This window comes from Ciconia boyciana, chromosome 2, assembly GCF_034638445.1.
Source record: "Ciconia boyciana chromosome 2, ASM3463844v1, whole genome shotgun sequence".
Taxonomy (NCBI): domain Eukaryota; kingdom Metazoa; phylum Chordata; class Aves; order Ciconiiformes; family Ciconiidae; genus Ciconia; species Ciconia boyciana.
Genome location: NC_132935.1, coordinates 122,021,006 through 122,045,033, shown reverse-complemented (window position 1 = coordinate 122,045,033; position 24,028 = coordinate 122,021,006). Strand labels below are relative to the sequence as shown.

The following is a 24,028-nucleotide window of genomic DNA, read 5'->3' as shown; positions in this document are numbered from 1 at the left end:
CTTCGGGGGGTGGGGGGTTAGTGTGTTTTTTGATGCTGTCTCCTTGCCCCCCCCCCCTCCCCCCCCCCGCAACTTCACACTGAATCTCTCCTCTATGGCTGTGCATGTGTGGGAAGGAGGTCAGTAGTTCATTTGTAATCCCAGGTCTTTGTAGTCCCTCTTTGTTTGACTGGTGGTTTGCTTTATCATTTTTAAACAAAAGTCCCATGGGGAAAACATCTTGCTCTGGGCTAAATTCTGTAGGTTTTAAGAAATGTATTTCTTACTGGACAGGTGCTGCTTTGGGATTACTTTTTTTTTTACCCTCCCCTAAAAACATGCTTATGTAGAGCTTGTGGTAACCAAGGAGGGGTTTTTGCTGTTCTTTTTGGCTGTGCTGTGCTCCGAACAATTTCGGTTCCTGCTTAGAATTTGCAGCACACAGGAGTGGTCTTAGGCATCATGCTGATGAGAAGCGGGGAGAGCTCAGGCTGTAAATGCTGCTAAGCACCAGTCCCAGTATCCAAATAACACAGGTACTCTTCCCAGCAGAGAATAGAGAAAAAAAGGATAGATAAAATACAGAGAATAACAAATGGCAGCTAACCCCCAAAGGCATAGTTGGAGTGGCTGAAGCTCATCTTGTCCAGTACTTTGGGATTTCTCATCATATTCTTTTAATTCACTTTTGCAGCATTAGTAAATTTTCCCTTCTGCCACCCCCAGTCTGTCTTTGATTTAGGTAGACCACTGAAGTAAGATAAATCTGCTGCTCTCTGACACGTTTTTGTTTCTGACAAAGGTATCTTGCTTACAGACTAACAGCAAGAGACTAGGCAAAAGGAGAGGTTTTTCACTCATATGATAGTGCTGTTAATGCCAGTATAACCCGATAGGTTTCAATGAGATACTTGGGTGAACAAAGATTGGCTGGAATGAACTCCGTCTGTTAAGCTTCCCCCTCTGTCTAGCCATGGTTATTTTGAGTACCTTGGGTTTTCATCTTTACACTTGGGACTGTCAAAAGGTGAAGACTTGAGGGCTGAGAGAAACAATTTTTTTTTTTCTTTTTTTAGCTCATTTTTCTTATGTCTCCCACCTCAAGCTTGTTTATCAGAAATCCATCTTATTTAGGGGAGTTTTCTGGAGATCAGGGTTGGTTTTTGTTTGGGGAAAGGATTTCATACTCCATGTCATCCTGGATGGAGAAGAGATCTTGGAAATGTGGATAGTAAAAGCCCAAGAAGTATTCTTTTTAGTTTCATACTTTTAGCTCAGTTTTGTGGTTTACTTATATGCATTGACTGCTTAGTGTTGGATTATTTTTTTTTAACCTGTTCTTTTGTAGATCAAGATAGCAGCATCGACAAATATTAAATCAATGGCTACTAGTCAACCTGAAAGTCAGGTTGGATCTCTTCCTATCCCAGCTCTCACAGCCTCTGAAATTAAATGGAAGAAAACTTAGATTTTCCATCCATAAGCACAGCTGGAAGGTGTCCAGTAGCCACCAATATTCTCCTGTTCATATTGAAGGTATGTTTGCAGTAGGGACCATTGCACAGAGCCTCAATCTTCTTTGATTGCAGTCTTGTATAGAAAGACTTACAGTTTTGCTTTCTATTCCTGACTTATGCTAAACCATAAAAACTGAAGATAAACCTAATTTTGATTACAACTGTCTATAGTTACCTAAAGTTTTTATGAGACAGTTGTTTTAAAAAAAATAGTTATGTTTCAATTTTATTTTTTCTTGAATAAGGTTCTATGTTTAAAATTCTACTTGAAGCTGCAGAGTTAAGGTATTCTTATTTTTCGTATTCCCTTTTTGTATCAGGCTTCGTTAATAATATTTGTATCTTTAACTACTGGGTTTGCTTCCTTCGAGAATCTGCTCTTTTCCTGTTTAAAAACTCAGCACTTCTACACTTGGCTGCTTTTTACAAAGAAAATGTTCCAGTATATCAATCATTCAGTGTACCATCCTTTCTTTAATGTGATATGTACTGTGAAAGATATATGTATCTCATTAAACAAATACAGTGAATAAGATGATAACAGCCTTTTGGGCTGTGGGGATTGACTTGCTTGTAATTCTGCGGGAATCTGTGACAGAGATGAGAATAAAAGCCAATTCTTGGCTGCCGAATCCTAACTCCCCCTCCTTCCAATTGGGAAAGTTGCCTTCTAGGAACTTCTGCTTCGAGCATGAATGAAGTAGGTATTTAAAACTGCATGTATTACATATACCACATCCTTAGCTATGCCTCTTGCATCAGGGATAGGAGAAAGAACAGAAGACATTTTGCAGGGGGAGTGTGAAATGCCATGTTTGCATGCTTTACTTTTCCTGTCCCAGCCTGGAAAGCCAGCCTAGCACGAGATGGATCCAGGGGTAGGGAGTGCTAATGGGGAAAATGTCCTCGAGGACGGAATATCTGCTCCCACCCCTCCCACTGTGTTGCCGTAACAAGAAAGGTCAGGGTCCCCTGCCCATTTCCTACCCACGCGGCTCTGCCCCGACTCCTTCCCTGGCCCGTGGCAGGAGCAGCCCCAGTCCAGTTCCAGTTGTGCTGCATTTCTGGGAACTGTGGAGATGGTTCTGCTTGGACACCACTGCCATGACTGGCAGCCTCTGTGGGAGCTGGTCAGCTGGGCCAAACCCAAGTTGGCCTCCATGTAGAGGCAATTCTCTCTGTGCACAGAGTGGTGATGCTTTCGGGAAACGTGTGTCCTTCATGGGTTTTTTTTTCAATTTTGTGAGGTTTTTTTAGCCTTCTGTAGCTCAGGAAAACTGAGCATTGGCTTGGAAAGTGCTTGTGCAGTTGGTAGCAAAAGCTTGGCAAGGCCTAAGTAGACAAAAACAGCACTTCTTGTTTTCTTAATACCTGCAGGACTGGGTGAGCCCCTTTTAGATGTGCAGTTCACCCTGGTGACCCTTGTTCTCCCTAATCAAGCTCTTGTTTTATTCCCCTGGGGGTCTTAGTAGTGCATGTTTGTGTCTTTTTTGTTTTTTGTTGTGTGGACTTTGTAGCTGTTCTCCCAATTTCTTACTTAGATTGTAGTTTTTAAAATGGAGAAGAGATTTAAAACATTGTCCATCATATTAATAGCTTTAAAGCAGTGATTCATCCTACCCTAGCTTCATAATTAAAAAAAGAACAACAGAACTCATCTCTTAAATGAATCCAAACAGTCCTTTATGCCAACTGCCTATTAGTATAAATTAATCTCTTCCATCCAACCCACTCTGATCTCCTCGACATGTTAACAAGAGGTGAAGAACAGCTTCCCTGTCTATGCTTCCTGTTGCTTTCCCACTTTCTGAGGATGTTTATAACATCAGATGACCAGCAGCTAACAGGCAGAAGGTGTTACTGTGTCCAGACTTCCCGTAGAGTATTATGGACCTGCAAGATGCTCCAAGTCTCTGCCAGAGGCGCTTGCTGAACACACCAGATGCATGCTCCTGAAGTCTTTACCTGCTCACCAGTAATCACTGCTAGTTAGAGCAGCAGTAGCTGGGCTGAGAGGATGAAGCTGTGACCCTTTTTGTAAGCTAGTGAGGGTGGAGGAGGAGAATGGGCTAAGCTCTTCATGCCTGTGATCTCTTGGAAAAAGAGGAAAGATAAGCTGACCAAAAATAGAGTCCCTTCCCACAGGCTCTTAGCCTCTGGAGCAGCATCCATTGAGGCCGAGCTGCAAAAACCTCAGAACACGCTCTTATTTCCCTTGCAAAGTCTTGAGCTGCCTGTATGCCGGTGTGTTCGTTGAGCTCCCCATCTTTGACCGTGCGGTGCTGTAAGTCAGCTGCCCCGCTGCCCTGTCAGCATCGCTGCAAGGGAAATCTGCCACTTCTGTCTCCCTCTCTCACTGCCGCTCCTCCCCTGCAGCCTGCCCCTGTTGGGAGTCCTCAAGGGCACGTCCTGTCCCCTCCCATGGGGCATCGTTGCCCTCTGCCAGCTTGGCAGCAAGAAGCTCTGTGCTGCTTTTACGTGCATGTCTCTTCCGGCTAGGCTCTAGTCTATCAGCTGTCGCATCTTCTGTTGCTGCAGGATGGTACTTTAGCATTTCAAAGCAGAGAGTAAAAAAATGTCAGTCCATGCGATTTCCTTGGGATGCATTGCTCACGTGGAGCTAAGCCATGGTTATCCCAGTGTCACTGGGAAGTGAGAGGGTGGATGAGTGTGGTAGGGATGGGGAGGAGATAGTCTGTGGGCAACTGGGGGTTTGAACGGCCTAGACGCTGACTTATATGTAGAAAGAAACAGCACAGAGGACTCTGCTCTTAAGGAAAGTAGCAGTGTGTCTGGCCTGCCACTTCTGCAAGTGCTTTTCAGTTCTTAAGATGTTCTCCAGTGACACCGTGGGAGGGGAGTGGGAGCAGACCCATTTTGTGAGGGAGATTTAGTAATGAAAGTTTCTTCTATTGTGAAGCAGGTGGAAGACTAAATGCTTTCACCTATTTCAGAGTTACTTGCTGCCTCCTGGGAAAGTTTCCCATCCCAGGACTACTGCTGCTGACAATGCTTAATGACTGATCTCAGCTTGGGGGACTGAGGAACCAGGGGGCATGGAGAGTGATTGCTTGCCTTTACCCCCTTGGTGCAGCCTCTCCTGGATATGTAAAAGCAAACAGTGGGATGGTTTGTTACTATTTATGTTCTGTCACTCCCTGAAGGACCAAAGATTTTAGTTCTCTAAGGTCTGCGTTCACTGAAAGCGTCAGATTAAAAAAAAGGTGGATGATAAAATGTGAGAAAACAGGCAAAGAATCAAGACTGTTCCCTGAGTACCTGTGAAATTCTCCTTTTAGTTCCGCCTGCGACACCCCTTCCTGTCCACATCCCCTTGTTCACTTCCATCAAAAGCAGCTTTCAGCCAAGCAGCATGAAGCAGGATTTACGAACTGGCAACGAGGAACAGGAATGAAGATGGATTTCTTTAGCATTGCTAGCTTTTAACATTCATTCCTGACATGGCTAAAGCACATGGCTAAAGCACATCCACTCACTTCAGCTAAGTGCAGGGAAGTGAAAGAACTGCAGTGAGGGAAGAGATGGAGGAAGGCCTTGCAGGTGATTTTTATTAAAAAGCTGAGTTGTTCATTTGTAGCCATTTAGCAGGTATTGCTGTAGCAGAGTCTGAAATGAAAATTGCTAGCCTCCGAACATTGGCCGCATCTGTCAGGCTGCATCTTTGAAGTGCCTCTTATGCCCCTCCCTTGGGGCTGGAGGGGAGAGAACAAGTCAGTCAGGGGTGAAACATTAGAACAGGCTGTTTCCAAGGAGGCCTGTTTGGCTCAAGGGGTTTGTAATGGTCGGCGGAGCTCTCCACCTCTGAGATGCCCGTGAAATGCATGGACTGCTGTCTTCTGATGCCTTTGAAACACCCACACATACACACTCTCCCTGCTGTACTGGAATAATAAAGAGGCCATGTGGTTTTCCCCCTCTGCCAAGTTCTTGCAACTTGCGTTGACTCCGTTGAACTTGTAGGTGCTTTGTTCTTCTGACCTGCAGTATTTAACTTTCACAATGCCTGCAGACTGGCCTTCATTTGAAGCATGTGCTTGTGGCAGAGGACTTGATTGTTAAAGCTCTCCTTCCCATACTGACTAGCAGGCTTTGCACGTGGATGCTTGGGCTCGGTCCTTTCCTTGGTGATGCTGCTGAAGTCGTTTAAAGCTGTGCTCACAAGATGAGAAGTCTGTAGTGGAGAGGTTATGTGGAGAGTTGGATGATATTGTTAGATGTCTTTCAAAAATAGTGAAGAAGTAAAATGAAGCTTTGGAAGTCTGGTACCAACAAAATAACTTAAGATCTGTCCCCATCAAAAATTTCTTTTCCTGAAAACTGGTTTGGTTGCATTAGCAGAGCCTACCGAGTGATGTACTGCTGTCCCCAGTAGGTTTCCATTCAAGGCTGTCCATGGAACAGCCATGGTTGAGAGTTGCAAAGCCATCAGGAGCAGCAGTCATCCCTTGCTATAGAGAAGGAAAGATTGAGAGGTGATGTGACAGCCATCATTCATCTGTGCAGGATATCTGTGGCACCTGGGACAAGACCAGGTTTAAATTGCTGTGGTGGAAACAAAGGCTGAGTGTTAGGAAAGAGTTTATCACAGTCCTTCATGCCTTTATTGCTAGAGACTGGATGAAGAGATGAATCAGTATTAAGAATGAGATAGATAAGCATATTTTGGGAGTGGTTTAGGGAGAGCTGATCCTGCCCTGGTGATTAGATGACCACTCTGGGTCCCTTCCTATTTCCTTTTCGATAGTTGAAATCGAAACAACACCTTTTTAATTTGCTGCTTGCTTTTAGGGAGCTGCTAAATGAGGCAGTTTTTCAGACCACTTGCCAAAGGAGGTGGACTTCATTTCTGTTTAATTTGAGTAGCTAGAGCTGTGCTGAAATTGAAATGAATTTGTTGCTCAGATCCCTAGAGACCACCTCTTGAATCTGTGTGGCTTACAGCTAGCACTTGTTTCTTTGGCATTATTCAGTCTCCCACGCACCTTCAGTTCTTCCGAAGACAGGGATCCCGCAGGCTGTTGGGATCTCACAAGCTGTAGGGATCCCTTCTAACTTCATTGAATTCCATGTGTGATTCTCCATTCAATTCCAAGCTGCATGAGCCAGATTGCAGGATCAAGCTTTTAGGCTGCAATAACTCTTTTCAAAAGAACTCCCTTGACAGTAGAGAAGGTGTTTGCATTGATCCTAAGTATGCCTTGCTGTCTTCCTCCACTCTGGCATATAAAAACACACATCTCTGGGTTAAAATGCTAAGGGACTATTGCTTGGGATGTCAGAGCATGTGCTTGAGACATTGCTTTTTTTCCCTCCCTCCAAACTTGCATCAAAGGGAGTTTAAATTGCTACCTTTAAAAACTGCCGTTAGAAACAGTTTAATCAGGTATATACCAATCAGAAATTTGCCGTCCTATAGTTCCCCATGAGTCATGGCTGCAATTATTTACAGCCTGACTAGCAGTGAACCTTGATGCATAATGAAAATTTGAGTCCATAAATACTGTAGGTGAATGAATATCTCAACTGAAGTTCACAGTTGAAAATGTAATCAATACTGTGATATAAGCCAGTAGTGTTTCTACATAGAAAGAAAACAGTGGCAGGCTCTCTCCCATAACAGAAAAAGAAACAGGGAGGCCTTGGAACAGCACAGGAGAGAGTCTTAGGTTGGGATGGGAAAACACCAACACTAGAAACACTTCAAATGTATTACCTTCCCATTTGTATAAGGGATGGTTGTGCTGGTGCAGCTCAGACTCTCACTAAATGAAGGTTCGATTGCTTTAATGAAACATGAGTTTCTTGCATGAAAAGCGGAGCTCTCCTCTCTTCCATGCCAATATTTCTTCTGGAAGATGATGGCAGCTCCTAGCCTTTGATCCCAGATTGCAGCCAAAGAAATGACTGAGTGACTTGGGACACAGGGCAGTTCATAGACCTGCAAGTCCTCCCCCACCCCCACAATAAAATTAAATTGAATGTTATGTTCACCAGCTCACATTTCATGTTGGAATGGAGTGCGGCAAAATCTATACTTGGCAATACTTCTTGTACTATTGTTATCTGCGCGGTAGAGGCGAGAAGTAGAGTTGGGTACTCGCAGACATGCAAAAGGCCTATGGCAGATCAAGAGAAGGAGCTAGGTCTCCCAAGCCCTGTGCGAGTGGCCCAGTGATTGTGGCGCTGTCTTTCCTCTCGCTGTTGGACTGGTCTGCAAAAAGCAGTGTGAGCCAAAGTCCCAGGGAACCTGCCATTTTTTCTGACAAAGCTTCATAGAGCTCATCCTCAAACTCTTTTACTTTTTCCTCTCCAAAAGGATAGAAATGAAAATGAGAGAGGAAGCCTTCCTGTAGAGCAGCTTCCAGTTCTGTTTGCTTTTTTTTACGGTTTTGGATAGTTCTTTGGCACTCTTTTCTTCTTTTCCTCATTCCCTGGAAGGCGGAAAAATTACTGAAAAAAGCCTCAACTCCCTCGAATAGTCCATAAAATGTGATTTATGGTAGAGCTGTAAACCTGATGTTTAAATGGTTCCTTTCTTTTATTATTTTCCACAGGTCTTTGCCCTCACCATGTCAAGGAGTGTTAATGATGTGTTCCCTCTCCATTGCATTCCCCACCTGCCATCTTGCTAGGATCTAACTACAGAATGAACATAGCAGCTGTGTTTAATGCCCTGCTCGTGTCTGTCCTTGCTGCTGTGCTGTGGAAATACATCAAACTGCGAGAGCATGTCTTCATGGTCGAAGAGGAGTTGGTCCTCACACGTCAGTCTCAGGAACTCTCTCAGGTTCAGATTGACTACCATGCAGCTCTCCAGGCATTGGTGGAGGACGGTACCAGGATGGTGTGCACTGGCAGGATGCACACCGACCGCATCTGCCGCTTTGAGTCCCTCTGCTACTCTACCGAGGCTGAGGAGTTTGTCTACTTTCACAGCAACTCCTCGGTCATGCTACCCAACCTGGGCTCCCGGAGGTTCCAGCCAGCTCTGCTCGACCTCTCCTCGGTGGAAGATCACAACACCCAGTACTTCAACTTTGTGGAGCTGCCAGCTGCTGCGCTGAAATTTATGCCAAAGCCGGTCTTTGTGCCTGATGTGGCGCTGATCGCTAACAGGTTCAACCCAGACAACCTGATGCACGTCTTTCACGACGACCTCCTCCCCATTTATTACACCATGCAGCAGTTCTCTGATTTAGACCTGGAGGCACGGCTCTTCTTCATGGAAGGGTGGAGTGAAGGTGTTCACTTTGACCTCTACAAGTTACTGAGTAACAAGCAGCCGCTCCTCAGGGAGCAGCTTAAAACCCTGGGCAGGCTCCTCTGCTTTACCAAATCATACGTGGGACTGTCCAAAATCACCACCTGGTACCAGTACGGATTTGTCCAACCGCAAGGGCCGAAGGCTAACATCTTGGTTTCTGGTAACGAGATCAGGCAGTTCACCAAATTCATGACACAGAGGCTGAACGTCAGCTTGGAGGAAAGCTCCAGTGAGGAGTACATCGTAGTGTTCAGTCGAACAATCAACAGACTTATCCTAAATGAGGCAGAACTAATCCTGGCTCTCGCTCAGGAGTTTCAGATGAAAACCATTACCGTCTCTCTGGAGGAGCATTCATTTTCTGACATCATCCGGTTGATCAGCAATGCGTCCATGCTGGTGAGCATGCATGGGGCCCAATTAGTCATGTCTCTCTTCCTGCCAAGAGGTGCCACAGTGGTGGAGCTCTTTCCTTATGCTATCAACCCTGAACACTATACCCCTTACAAAACCCTGGCAACCCTTCCTGGCATGGACCTGCAGTACATTGCCTGGCAGAACACCGACAGGGAAGACACTGTTACCTACCCAGACAGACCTTGGGATCAGGGCGGGATTGCTCATCTGGACAAAGCTGAGCAAGAGCGCATCATCAAGAGCACAGAGGTGCCGCGGCACCTCTGCTGCCGCAACCCCGAGTGGCTGTTCCGTGCTTACCAGGACACGAAGGTGAACATCCCTTCTCTCATCCATGTGATCAGACAGACTGTGAAGTCTAAGCCTGGACCCAAGAAGCAGAAGTGGTCTGGTAGCCTCTACCCTGGCAAAGTGAGGGATGCCAAGTGTCAAGCCTCTGTCCAGGGCACGAGCGAAGCTAAACTTGCCGTGTCCTGGCAGATCCCCTGGAACCTGAAGTATCTCAAGGTCAGAGAAGTGAAATACGAAGTGTGGATACAAGAGCAAGGGGAAAACACTTACATGCCTTATATATTGTCCCATCAGAATCACACCTTCTCAGAAAACATTAAGCCCTTCACAATATACCTGGTGTGGATACGCTGCATCTTCAACAAAAATCTCCTGGGACCTTTTGCAGATGTGCTCTTGTGTAGTACATAACCTGTTGCGCTACCTGTACAGCTCTGCCCTGCTCTCCACTCCATCTGTGGTTTAAAACTTCTTGTCTTGTAGTTTGTAGAGGGCTGAAGAGGACTAGTCTGTATCAGTGCCTAAGTGTCCATTTTATTGCACTCCATGTGTATTCTTTAAATGGTATTTATTTCCAGTGAGTGTTAAAAAAAATCCTCTGTGTTCTTCAAAGTAACTTCCAGAGGTTAAATTACGTGCTGAATACATGTAATTGAAAGCAGAATGGAAGTGAATTGTGTGTACCTTGGTCGTGATTTAAATTCGTTTCTATTGTGTGGTGAGTATTTAAGCGCAGTGTTAAACCGCAGTTAATTCCATGGCTAGGTGGGCAATTCTCATCAGCTTTTTCATTGTAAGTTATTTTTTTCAATAACTGACTGTAACTTTGAGTTCAAGATTTGGTATGAGAGCCTTCATTAAACTGCCATAAACCTCCTCAATATTTTTTTGCTTTTTATTATCTGTCAAAATGGTTATTGTGATAGATTTATCTATTGCTGTGATAAAATGTGTATATGGGTAGCTTTGTATTTTTCATATTTTGGCTGAAGAGAATGAGACTACAGTGTCAGCTTCATGTTTAAAATCAGATTTACTGCACCCCAATAGCAAAAGACCGGAATAGCAGATGGGAGATAGAAGGGATGGAGTGGATAAAATAATTTATTGTGTTTTAAGATCTGTTTTCATTTTGTGAGTTATGTACAGGTCTGTGGGAAAAGAAGGGGATGGTTTGGAAGAGATAATGGGGAAGAGATTGCACTTACAGCAATCCGCTCAAGAAAATAATTTTTTTGGTGTTCGATCAGAATAATCTGTTGATAATGGCTGCTAACAGGTACATGCTTTGCTAAGTAATAGGCAGGCGGTCGCCAAGGAAGCTTTCTGCACACGGGCTTTCCTGCATGTTGGTGGGAGGAAGCGGAGTCGGGGGGGGCAAGTTGGGCCCAACAAGTCTGTTGGGCTGGACAGAACGCATGGCAGGGGCTGGACTGATGACACTCGTACCTGTGTTGGTCTGGTCAGGGGAGTGGTTTATTCTAGACTTATACTCATTTTCCCCAAGATCAGAATCTGGCTTCATTGCTGGGGTAACACACTGCCTACTTAAGACCTGATCCTGCGCATTTCTCCTTTAGGTGGAGATCTTAAATGACGCTGTCTTTGTAAAACAGCTCTGTGTCAAAAGTACAGGCCTTGGGAAGGAGAGGAAAAAGGGGGCAGGAGCGTGAGATGTTTCACTGATAGAAGTTAGCATCCTCCATAGTTTATAACCAATGTTAAAGCAACAGGAAAAGTGCTTTCTTCTCCTTTCCCTCCCTAGCCCCCACTGTCCTCCATCCACGGTCTGGATGGATGTTTGAACAGTAGGATAAATGGCTTGCTTTCTGAGTGATGAGCTGATAGATGAGCATCTCAAGGCAGGGTTATAATATGAGTTCTAGAGAGTGGGGGAGAAAAACATTGCTGTACAAATCAGACAAGAAACAAGAGGGCTGAAAAATGAGTGAAACACCACAGTACAGCATTGGACCTTCAGGCAAGTGCTACTTATGTATATTCATTTTCATTATGTCTTGCTTTGTTTTCAAGCATGTTTATGATCTAAAGGGGGGAAAAAAAAACAGAACAACAATCCCAAAGTCTGTGTTTGCTTTGCCATTGTAGCCTCGCCAACTAATAATTTTTGTCTTGATATTTTAAAGGCGCGCATGAATACTCCCGCTGTTGTTTTCTTAGGACAAAATGGGCTGCTTGCTGAAGTGAAGTGAGTTTCTGAGCCGTGCCCCAAAGTCTCCACGTGGCTGCACATCACATGCCACGTATGTCAGAGCTGAGGTGAGAAAAACTTCATAAACAGGTAACAGACGTGCGAGCAGGCTGTTTAGGGAAGCCACCAGGACCTGTAGCTCCCCAGGGCCTCACTGGCTGATTAGCTCCCACTCACGGCAGGGTTTTGCAGCAACCTTGCATCCCCGCGGCCATTCAAGTTGCAGGTAGGCCTGTGGCCACTGGCCATCCTGCTGGCTGTTGCAAGTGTGGTAATGGTGGCACCCTATGAAGTCGGTATTAAATGAGCCTTCTGAAGGATGAAGTTTGGTCAGCATTTGTTTTGCATCAGTTTTCAGAAGTCATTTTCTTTGGGCGTGTGAGCTGCCTGTGTTCCCCTAACCACCTTTTGTCCTGGGCGGGGTATTGGTCTGTGTGTTGCTTTCCTGCCTGTCTTTCTCAGTGCCTTTGGTAGCAATCCTTTGCCTGTAATTTGTAGACCATCCCATTTCACTTAAAATTGGTTTTATATGATTGCAGATTTTCTAACATTTGCAGATTAGTTACAGCACATTAACTATTTTCTTCTTGTATCCTAATGATTCTAATCAACAAAATTGGCTACAGAGCAATGAAATATCATATATGTGGGTTTCCATGCTCTTAACTCTAGCATAAAGCGGTCTCTTGCGTTCAGACACTCACTTTTTCCAGAAGATAATCAAATGTGCTTTCCAAAAATGTGCATTCAGGTTCTGTCTTCCTCATCAGTGCTATGAGTACTTTACAAGGTGGAAAAAAAATTAAAGGATTTTTCCTTTTCAAATTCTGAGATAGCTGAACACTGAAGTTGTGACGGTGATGTGGCCATTCGCCTCCAACGCCTGCCCAGTGTAAGAATGTCCGTACCAGAGCCTCACTGCTATACCTGGATTCCCCCTCTGCTGGGGCATACAGCACTCAAGAGTACGTGGCCCAGCCTGTAGCTGTCATAAATTGGGCACAGTAATGTTATGCTGATTTACACTACCTCAAGAACTGCTCTGGAGTGCTAGCATCTTCCCGTAGTTAATTTTCTTTCCTTTTAATAACTTTGCCATCAGTGCTCTGCAAGCCCGTTCCATTTTTCACCCCTGATCCTCCCCTGTCCCACGGGCTGTTTGTTTCCCTTGCTTCACACGAATATCCTCTTGCACAGTCTCCAGCCTTTATGTTTCAAGAAAACCCAGCAGGGCTTTTCTCTGTCAATGCCACTTCTTAATTGATCAGAAGGAATGCTTGCCTGGCATTGCTTAAAGTTTAATCCTGTAACGAACGCAGGCTCTCCGTGCACAGGGGCTGGGACTGCATTTCTAACGTGCGGCAAGGCAGGGCTGGAGCTGGGTTACTGTATTTCCAAAACAGCCTGTTCCTCTGGCAAGCTTATGGGGCTCCTTTTGACAAGTCGTGTTGTGCAAGAGACTCGCGCCTTCCACCATTGCATAATTTGGTTTTGCTCCCAAAGCAAATACATTAAGCTCTGTGGTGCTGTCTGGCCCCATTGTCCTGGAAGAAGAGAAATAGCTGGGATTAAATCCAAAGCCCTCTGGGGGCAGTGCAGGATACTAATAGCAAGCTGGTCTCGAACTCGCTGCTGTCGGGCTTGGCCATGCTTATGGAGATGGATCATCTAGGAGGATTTCCTCTGGCTGCAGTTTCATCTCATTTTAATTAGCCAAAGTGCAGCCAGCTGCTGTGGGAAGGCTCCTTACCGACACGTACGAGGGTGAAGAAGGACTGAATGGAGCACTTACCAGCTCGCGCACATGAGGTGTTGGAGCAGGAGCTGCAGGTTGTATGGTAATATGGTTCCCTACGGGACGGGACTTCTCAAGGGTGATAGTGACTTTAATAGAGCCAGAGCAATTCATGCTACTGTTATTTTCAGTTGCTCATAGCCCAAACTCGCCCTCAAAAACCATATCCTAGAATAGAAACATTTCTGAAGAGGCTCAACTCTAATCTGGCTTGGGTGTGTTTCTCGAGAAGGACATCCTGCCACCGGGGCTGTGGAGAGTTGAGACTTACAGATGGCGCTTGTCTTAAATGGACCACCCCTTGCTCAACACCGTGGAAGACCAGTTGACCTGGAGGTATTGCCTGAGGAGCAGGTTAGAGTAGCACAAATCGAGGGCTGAAAAGCCACTGAGACAGACCCTCTCCAGGACTATCAAGTGGCAGGAGGGACTTGTTCCAACCAGCCTGGCAGGTGGCATTTCTCATGATCGCCTGCGGGAGCTTGTGTCAGAAAATTTCTAGAGCACTTGTGTGCCTGCTTCTCAGGAACCTAACACACTGGGAAATATTAATGAAGTCCAATTTTTTCTTTTGTTTTGTATGTATATTTTAATAGTCCTCTTGAGATAACCTGTGTCCTGCCAAGGCAACTATCAGCATCCTCTGTGTGGCTTTTAAACCCTTGTTCCAGGCAGGAATTGTGGTTTATATGATGGACAGTGGCTTAGAGGTGGGTGTCCTGAGCTTGCTCCCTTGGCTGGGTGTGGCATGAAGAGGTCACTGAGCTATTGGCCAAGCGAGAAGCAGTGAGGATGCTGGTCCCCTGTGAGCGATGTTCTCGTATGGGTACAACCTGGCTCCTCCTAATCTCCCTCTGCGCAGCCAGTGGGACGCCTTGGTGGGATGCTGGGGCAGGGGAGCAAGGTGGTGGCCACCGGCTGATCATCATCTCACCAGCCAGAGATGCTCCAGTGCTTATGCAGTGCACTTAGACCTTCACAAGCATGCAGAATCCTAAACCTCATCCAGAAAAATCCATGCCTACCATAAATTATTACTGGATAGCTTTTGCTGAGCAAAATTATTGCACCATTTTTACTGGCCCTATGGATTTCTCCAGCTCTTGGCTTCTTTCTTCTCACAGGCTGCCAGGGGGTGGTAGGGGCAGGCAGTGATGTGCTAGCTGCAATCTGGACTGGTCACCTGGTGCGGGTTTTACACCTCCAGAAAGTGACTGGAGATATTTAATCAAAATATTTGGTTTTGCAGAGTTCAAATTGAGATTTTTCTGTCTCCTTCGTCTCCCATCCCCTGATTCTTGTGGACAGATCCTTATCTTGAGGAAATAACAATTCTTAAGAGCAATAACTTGGGGCTTTTAAGAGCTACTGTGGAGGGAAGGAAAATAGAAAGGAAAAACAAACCCTTTAAAAGACAGCTTAGGAAATATGTTTGCAGGAGAAACCAGACCATTTCTTAGAAGATTTTGGTGAGAAATAACGCAAAGTGCCTTTTTTGACGTCGTCACCTCAGTCTCTAACAACTAAATACGTTACTCAAGGTAAACATGCCACAGGAATATTTTTCAAAGCTGTCTACCGATTTTTTTTTTTCCCTTCCATTTCAAGCCACCTTTTTGTCCTTGTCTCTAAGGCTCTGCGCATCCACCACTCTGGGATGTCTGCATGGCTTGTCCTGAGACACCAGCACCTCACAGGGCCCAAATTAAATTAAGACCCTTAGGAAATGATTTCTTTTAAGACACCTCAGGCCGCTGGTGTAGATAGCTCTGCGGCAGAGCCACATTTACTGCAGGTGGGCTGGCAAGGGCTCTGACCCAAGCCTTTAACCTCTTTAGGTCAGAAGTTGGTCCGTCTGCGCAGCAAGGAGCTTGTTGCTCTCCAGGATCCCTGGGTGAAAGGGACTCTACAAGCACAACATCATTTAATTTTTATTAAAGAAAAGGGTGACTTCAGCGTCTTTATTGCTATATCTCATCTGCTGAGCTATATAAATAGCAGACTTATTTCTACAATATTTTTGCTTCTGGTGTCTGTGCAGTGTAAGGCAGGGTAGGTTTAGTGGATAAAACAGCACTTAATTTTTCCCTGCTGGACTTGGGGTAGGCACACTCTTGGAATGACTTTCAATGTGATGACTGACAGTCCATCTGTGCTGTGGGTGGTATGAGAAGCATCACCATCTGCATGTGTGTGAAGCACATCACCGTCCTTATGTAAGAGAAGTCACATCCCCCAGCAAGTCCCCCCCAGGGGGGCTTGAGCCAAACCCTCTGCTCGCACAGGGCTGGCTGCGACTCAGCAAGCCGGTGCGAATTTACACTGACTGAGGGCCTGGCCCTCCTTGTCACCCTCTCAAATCGTCCCTTCAGAACATGCTGATTACTAAATTAATTGTTGGCACGTTCAAACAGATAAACCGAATACCCTCCTGTTTGCTCAAAATAACTTGGCAGCGATCATCACCTTTAAATGCCGCTTAGTCCCGCCATTTGAAAATGTGTTGCCTTTAAAATTAATTGCATTTCCCTTTGTTTGGTGTTTATTCAAACGTCTCGCTCAAATTGCCTGATTTACCTTCTGGGTTAGCCACGTCCCTGTATGCATAATGTAGCATCCACAGACAAACCCACTCAGTTTAGCATCTCTCTTCTCTGTCCTAGAGACTCCCTGTTCCTTTGTCCTTCCTTACTTTGATGTTATTCTGGTCGCTAGCAATAGTCGTCGCCTCCTCCAGCTTGGCCAGCATGGGGGTAAGGTGGATGAAGGTGGGACAGTCTGCAGGCATACCGTCGCCGGCAGCAACTTTGTTTTCCTGCTGCATGTGGATTTCCCACGGTGTTTTCCTGTGGAAGTTTCTATTGGTGTGACATTTCTGTTATGAGCCAGTTCCTCCTGCTTCTTCAATCTGCCCGGCAAAAACCTGCCAGATTCCTGTTGCCTTCCACGAACAGGTACTGAGACGGCAGCTGCTGTGCGGACTCCGATGGATCTCTTGCTTTGGGATGACTTCACCAATATTGAGAAAAACAGAGCTGAATACTGGCCTTTCCCTACCCTTCGGCCCCAGGTGCCAGGTCTGCTTGTATTCAGGGACCATTTATGCCAGGAGTGTCCCCATGGGCTCCTTGGAGGGTGGCAGTGCCTTCCCAGCACATACAAGTCGCAGGCTTGGGCGAGCGCAGAGCTGTGCCTGCTGCCCGGCGGGTCCCCGGCCCTGCCGCAGGGAACCTGCGTGGAGGCAGAGGGGAGTAGGGACCAGTGGCTGCCCACCCTGCGCCTCCATCCCACCCAGGTGCAGCCGGGTCTGGGCCAGCTGGAGGCATCTCTCCCTCTATTTTGCTTTTCCTGACATAGCTACCACCATATGGGCATGGCGTGGAGCTGTGCGGGTTGGCTTGGGCAGCCTCTTCACCTCCTTCACCCCCACCTTTTGGTGGGTGATGCTCATTTCTCCTCGTTCGAGAAAGCTTTAATACTTGATTTATTTACCCAGCTGCGTGTCCCCCCCAACAGCAATTTATGGCTCAAAGAAAAAGACTTTCTGTAATGACTCGGCAAGGACCACACAACATCCTGGTGTTCTTGTGTGTCTTGGTGGCAAGGTGTGACAGACCTGGGTTAGGAAGCAGAGGCTCAAGCTGACTAGCAGGGTGAGGGACTGGTGGCCATCTGGCCAACGCTTTCATGAAATGTGCCTGAGTTGTTTTGTAGGGTTCTCACTGCCAGAAGCATGGGGGAGAGGGAGGCGGTGTGTGGGGCACTGCCATCTGGGTTGACTTACTGGAGAGTCTCCTATTTTTTAGGTGAGACACCAGTGGAGGGCTGTAGGTCCAAGCCATTGGTTTCAGCTCGGGACTCCGAGATTTGCTGTTTGTACAAGCCCTCTTCCCAATCCTGCTCCTCTGTTGGAAGGTTTTATATCATTCTCCGTTACTTTGTTCTTTTATTCCCTCTTCTCTAGATTCCATCTTCTGTTTTGCCATCAGAAGATGGAAAATTTGAGCTGGAATTTGGGTGGGGGGGAGCAGGGGTGAGAGCTCCATAGGAAAACACCGGTGTGTCTCCAGCTGTGGTCAGGGAGCCCCTGATGGCATCGCTTGTGCAGCCCGGTGGAAGATGAGTGCAGCCCTCCATATTTCATAAACATCTTTTTTTTTTTTTCATCTGTTTCCTTCTGACAGAGGAAGGTGCTTTCCTCCACGCATGAATACCTTTCAGTTTCAGAGCCAGACAGTTGTGAAAAATCTCTTCCCTTCCTCCTTCTTCCTCCAGATTCCTCCCTCAGGATTATGATGTGCTTCAGAGGAGCAATTTGAGATGTATTTTGCTTGAGGGGAAGAACGGGATTCAGTTTGGGAACGTTGTCTGGGAGTGAGAGTTTCAGGTGCTTTGGGTTCTTGTTCTTTTCCCACCTCCTGGTTGCTAAATTTTGGCCGGGAGGTGACTCTGCAGGACATCCTCTGGTTTATGGTGCTGCCTGGAAGATGCTGTCTCCTTGGAGAAGGGGGACAAGGAAACATCTTTGCTGCAGCTCCGAGGGGCCAGACACCACGGCTGCACATCCCAGCTGCTTCTGTGAGAAACACTTTGTTTCTTTGACAACTTTTTCTCCCTCCCTCTGAAAAAAAAAAAAAAAAAAGCTCTATTAGGGAGGCAATCACTTTTAATTGAAAAATCTAAATTCCAGTGCTAGGCTCCCATTCAAAACTAGTTTTGAAACAATTTTCCACAATTCCTTAGGGGTTAGAGGATTTTTTTTTTATTAAATAGTAGTTTATTTAGAGCATTTTCCTTTTCCCAGGCTAGAGGAAGGGCTGGGAAACTGGTAGGGCTGACCTGAGACTCCCTGCCTGCAGTGCAGAATTTTTGGTGGAAATCTCAGGGCAGCCTTCCCCCCCAAAAAAAAAGTGTGCTGAAAAGCTTGGGTGCACCCCCGTAGCCAGAAAGAAAACTGCAGTTGGCTTCATTCTCTATATTGTGTGTTCCCCTTCTAGGTGCCATCATCTTTCAGAGCAAGGACCTAATTTAAGTGCGTTGCCATCCAAAAAGACAGGATTTCTTACGGCCCAGGCTAGGGAGATCTCTAGCCAGTGGTTTACGGTTCCTATAGCAGTGGTGTAGACGAGGGTGGCCAGTATATAACACCAGGCTATTGATGGACAGCTGTCTATATGGTTTTTCCCAAGAACCACTGGTCTTACCCTGCTCCTGCTGAGCTTATCCTTAGCTCATAAAAAGCAAGAGCAGAGTATATCAGTGGCCAGTTTGATGCATCCTCACCATAGCTCAGATAAGGGCCGCCTAGGTAAGTGCTGCACACAAACAAGCCACCCAATTCTAGGCAAGGATTTTGGCTCTGCTTTCTCAGCTCTCTTTCAAAGCAGTAACATTTCAGGGGGAAAAAAAACCCCACAAAATTACCCATGCAGAGCAGTAGTGCCCCTCGGTTTGTGCTGCTCTGGGCCAGATAAGCCATTTACCTGGAAACGCTCTCTGCTTGGTGGAAATAAAAAGAACCCCTTAAAGCCAATCCCATATAACCTGTAGGAAAATATTACCACCATCAGGTGATCAACAGCTTCGGGAGCAAGCAAACATGCCTGAACCCAACCAGGTGCAGTCAGTGCATCCAACTGCAGCTCCAGGGAGCTTTTCCCTTTTTTTCCCTGTTCTGGTTCGATAGCTTTTTTCATACCCTTTGCCTTCACGTAAACAACCATGCGGGTTGCAGAGGAATAAACAAAAATCAGGCCCTTGAATGCAATTGCTTACCGGGAAAAAGATCAAAGCAGAGAGCCATGAAATACACGTACAGCATTGCAGGCACAGCCAAGTTTGCCGGGGCTGTGAAATAGGGGGGCTCCTGCCGCCTGGGCTGCCCGGGGAGCGTACTTATCTTTACACAGATTTACAGCAGAAAGGGAAATCTGAAAGTGGCTATAAAAAGGACCCATTTATTGCTTAACTCTGAAGCTCCCTGACTCATGGGGGAACCCGTCCCTTGCCACGGGATCAAAACAGACTCAAAATGCATTTTTTTTTAAGGCTGACCTTTTACAACTCCAAAAGGAAACACTCCAAAAATGCAAACTATCTATAAATGCAAACTAACTGTAAATCAACAGCTTGAAGCAGAGGCAACAAGAAGCATAAAACCAGTGCCATTTATTTTAATAGGTTTTGTCCATTTCCATGTAAAGACTTTAAATAACCACACCAGTACCTCTAGCAGAAGCGCCCACCTGATGTGCGTTTGCCGCTACCCCAGCCCAGCTCTCCAGCTACCAAGAGCTACAGGTATTTTGGACCTCGATGTACAGCGTTTCCCTTAACATCCTGCCTACTGAAAGCCACAGTCCTGCAGCATGCCAAGAGACGAGGCTCTGGGCTGCTTCGCTGAGCTTGATTTAGTCACTCGAGACCAGGCATCGCCGAGAGCGAGCTGCCCATAGTCATTCACCTGGAGGTGCGGCTCAGGGTAATTAATTTCCCAATTTAGCTAAGAAGGCAGCTCAAACCCTGCCAGTCTGGGAGCCCACATGCAACAGCAGGGCTTCAAAGGAAAACACTGCTGCTGGCGGGCTTGCTATTTTCATGTTAGCAAGCTGCCTCCATGGTGATGCCAGGGTGATGCTCCAGGGCCGTGGCCAGCACGTGGTGGTGGTTTTCATCTGGCATCCACCGCTGAGCCCCCCAGGCTGGCTCGTCCCTGAGCAGTGAGCTGTTTTCTCCTCTGTTAACTTGGTGTGATGGTTCCAGCTGGTCCCAAGCCATCGTAATTAACGCCGCATCTTTCCCGTTTCTCTCTGGGTTTCAGACTCATGCCCGGGCTCCTGCCAGCTCTCATCAGCTGCCCTCCCTGTGCTGGCGGGCCAGCAGCACAGCAGCAAGCAGGGGTAAGGACCAAGGGAGCTGCCAGAAGATAGAGGCAAAAAAGGAGAGTCACCCTGGGGAAGAGGCTCTGGGAGAGATGCCCTTGGAGGTCTCCAGGAGGCCGGTCCCCAGGCTTTGTGTTTCAGATGCCCCAGCAGCCAGGGAAAGCAGCACGCACCACCCCTGGCGCTGGAAAACGTGATGCTTTGGGACTGGGCTTCTGCCAAGCAGCTTCATCGTGGTCTGCTCCTCGGCTTCCTCCTCCTTTCAGCAAACCAAGCAAGCGAGAATCAAGAAACCATGAATTTGCAGTGATGCATGATCAGACAACATGCACGTTCTCCTGTCCGCTGTGCGCCCCAGCTGAGCGCAGCACGTACTCTCCTTCCACCACCCCTCTGAGCCTGCTTTGAGACCACCTGGGACTGTGAGTCCTGGGCTAACTGCTTTGTGCAGCCCGGCTGCACACCAGGAACCCACAACAGTGCAAGGCCAGGCTTTGCCAGGCCAGACTGGGAGTGGTGCATCGCCCCCTGCCTCAAAAGTGGGATTCAAGTTTGCTCTTGGTACCACAAGCCTCTGCATTTGGTGGCAGCTTCCCTGTCCTCTCCCACGGGTTCCTGGTCAAGTCAAAGGGCTGTGGAGCATCGCAAGCAATAAGCAGCGTGTCCCATGGGTATGCTGGCCTCACTCCCCCCACTTATCAGTAAATCAGAGTCATTTCCCCCTCGAGGTGTGAGTTTCAGGCTCTCCGTCCAGAGAGGGGACCTCTGCCACACAAGCAGGTTATCTCAGGGGAGCTGCACGTGTCCCCCTCTATTCTCATTCTTTACTTTCTTTCCTCCCGTCTTGAGAGACCACGTGATGAATAGCAAAGGACACCCACCAAAGGGTTTCATTTGTGGGGACTGTAAAAAACTTTGTGGAGCAGACACTGTGTTTTGCCCCTATATTGCTAAAATGTAGATAAAGGTTGTCCAAACCCATGCCACACCTGGAGCTGAGAACTGCTCGATGACTTCTCTGCAGGAGATCAAAGACTATTTTTTAACTACCAGGTTTTAGGCGAAACATTTTGATCCACCTGATGGCAAAAGGGAAAGAGCAAGGCCTCCAAATCCCAGCTCTTCCTGTGTGAATTGAGAAAACAGCGGGCGGTATTCTCACGTTTGAGGGCTGGCATTTCTACATCGTGTTCAATGCTTGGATTTAAGGATCACTTTGGTATTGCCTTGCTGGGATTTTATTGGGGTTGAAAGGCAGAGCTTGTGAGTGTTTTATTAGCTTCCCTTACCTTTGAAGAGAACATCTATTGTTTATTAGTTTAAGAAAAGTACAAAGGATATATTGAGTTCCTGTTCAATAACTCCCCCCAGTGCTCCAACCCAGCAGCGGCTTCATCCCAGCGCAGGGTCCTCTCCAGAGTGGGAGAAGATCCCAAAACCACGGGAATGTGTTCGGGCAAAAGCCGTGCAAACCTCCATCTGCCTGCGCAAAGGCAACAGGCAGGAGAAACGTGCTGGCAGGGGCGAGGGCAGAGGGGCTGCGGACGCAGGTGGAGGGGAGGGGGGTTGCGACCAGCAGCAGGGCGAAATACGGTCACCGTGGAGCGTCAAATAATTTTGACTAATAGCTGACTGTGTAAAAAAAAAACATATCTAGGCTTCCTCATGGATAATTCATAAGCAGAAATAAATTGTTTGCTGGGAACAGCTCGCCTTGTTCTTTTTAATCACATGTATCTTGTGTATGTTGCTGCATTAAAAGCAACATGAAAACTTAGTTGTCCACATGTGCTCAGTACAGGCATCTCTACAAAATCCAAGGAAAATGAGCTGTGAAGAGCTGGAGCGCTTTTAAAAGAGGAATGCTTTATGGAGGGAAAAAAATTGGCATTAAAATGACATCCAGCAGATAATTCTTCTCTTGGGCTAGTTACATTTTAAAATTTATTTCCTATGGGAGGGGTGGGGAATTTCTACCTGAAGCTGGAGCCAAGCTATTAATCCAAACCAGAGGGAGAGCGTTCAGTTGAGAAATATTTTCCCACCTGCCAAACCTCCCCAACACGTAGAAAAGCTGTTTCCCCACTCCTGTGGCTTTACTTTCTGTCTCAAAGGACCTATGACTTTTTTATTTCTCAGCAGGGTTTAATCTTTAAATTCTTTTCCTTTGCAGAGGGAGAGAGAAGGGAGAAATGATGATGCTCATAAGAAGGGCCACGAGTGAAGGACTTCATGGAGGGGTGTTGGATGAAGCCAGCTTCAGTGATGGCTCCCCAGGCTCCAGTAAGGTCGTGCTGGGGCTGCCCTGGCCTGCTCCTTTGCTGTGGGATTGCTCTGTGCTTTCAGCTACAGACAGAGATCAGAGCTCGGAAAGAAAAACCTCCCTCTGTTTGACTTCTCAGCAAAGCCTGTGAAGTCCTTCTGGCTTCTCACCCCAGGCCACCAGCTTTGCATCGCCCTCTACTCAGGACCCAGCAGCCCCTTCGCCCATGCTAGCCGAGAAGGAGAGGCCGAGCGGAGGCTGGTTGGTGCTGGTTGTCTCCCTCCAACGCATCTTCTCCAGCTCCGGTGCCTTTGGCCAGCCCATGGGGACCCTGCTTGGAGCCTGGGGGCCAGGAGAGCTCAGTGACAGCCGCGAGGCCAGGCAGGGACTGCTGTCCCCACGCCGAGAGAAGTGTGAGGCTGCCCTGCCAGATAACCTGTGGCGTGGTGGTGGTGGGACCCCTGCACCTCTGAAGGGAGGCTGAGCTCCAGGACCTTGCACCGCACGGTACCTTGTGGCAGCACCCGTTGCATGGTGCTGCTGGGTGAGGACAGCATCCCCCTGCACCCGATTAGCTGCACCCGAGGGGAGCGGCGGCACGTTAGACCGGTCCTAATGCCAACGCTCCTGGGAAACACCCAGAGGCAGCTCTCTGATGGCCCCAACCTCCTCCAGACACCACGTAGTCTCACCTGGACATAGGTGTGACACCTCGGTGCCAGCATCCTCGTAACGGAGGCTGGACTGAGCGTCTGCGTCAGGGATAAGGATCTGGGGGGAAGAGTGGGGGTGAGGAAGACTAATAGGGCTTGAATGGAAATGTTTATTTTGCCCCAGGATTTTAATTTCTTTGATCCGCCTGGCAAAGCTATAGCGGGCTCATTAGAAAACAGCTCAACAATTGGTTTAATCCATGGTGCCCTTCGGTCCTCTGAAAAGGGGGTGTCCCGCCTTCTCCCCCCAGCCCCAGTCCTGCCTCCTCCCTCTCTCCTCCTCTCCCGCCCCACTACGGGCGCTGCACCTCCTCCTTCCCCCTTTACCCAAACCGGGGGCACTGAAGCCCCTTACAGAAAGGCCTGAGCCTCGTCCTCAACACGGGGTTAGGAACAGGGTCTTACCTCCAGGCTGGCAAACAGCTGGGCTCCATCGCTGTGGCAGCTGTCAGCCGCGTCGCAGCGGGGCTGCGGCTGCAGAAACAGGACCCGGGGTATTACCCGGGTAATATTATTATAGTATTTACTATTTAGAATAATAGTATTATTCAGGAGCCTGAACTGCTAACTCTGGCCTGCCTGCAGCTCTTGCCTTCTTCCTTAAGTCACTGCTGGCTCTAGTTAAGGGTGTTTTGACTTTTTTAGGGCAAACCCAGTGCAAAACTGCCAGGAGCT

At 47.3% G+C, this 24,028-nt stretch overlaps 1 protein-coding gene across 4 annotated transcripts in view; it reads left to right on the top strand.

The window, feature by feature from the left end:
- Window positions 1–10,384, top strand: part of POMGNT2 (protein O-linked mannose N-acetylglucosaminyltransferase 2 (beta 1,4-)) — a 36,472-nt gene extending 26,088 nt beyond the window's left edge. For 2 of the 4 annotated variants that reach the window (XM_072853898.1, XM_072853897.1), the window contains 2 exons: window positions 1,328–1,515; window positions 8,072–10,384. In XM_072853898.1, coding sequence (XP_072709999.1) covers window positions 8,164–9,900 — 1,737 coding nt within the window. In that variant the 5' untranslated portion in view covers window positions 1,328–1,515; window positions 8,072–8,163 and the 3' untranslated portion in view covers window positions 9,901–10,384. The remainder of the gene's footprint in view (window positions 1–1,327; window positions 1,516–8,071) is intronic. The other 2 variants (XM_072853899.1, XM_072853896.1) reach the window with 1 other exon arrangement.
- The last annotated feature ends 13,644 nt before the right edge of the window (window positions 10,385–24,028 follow it).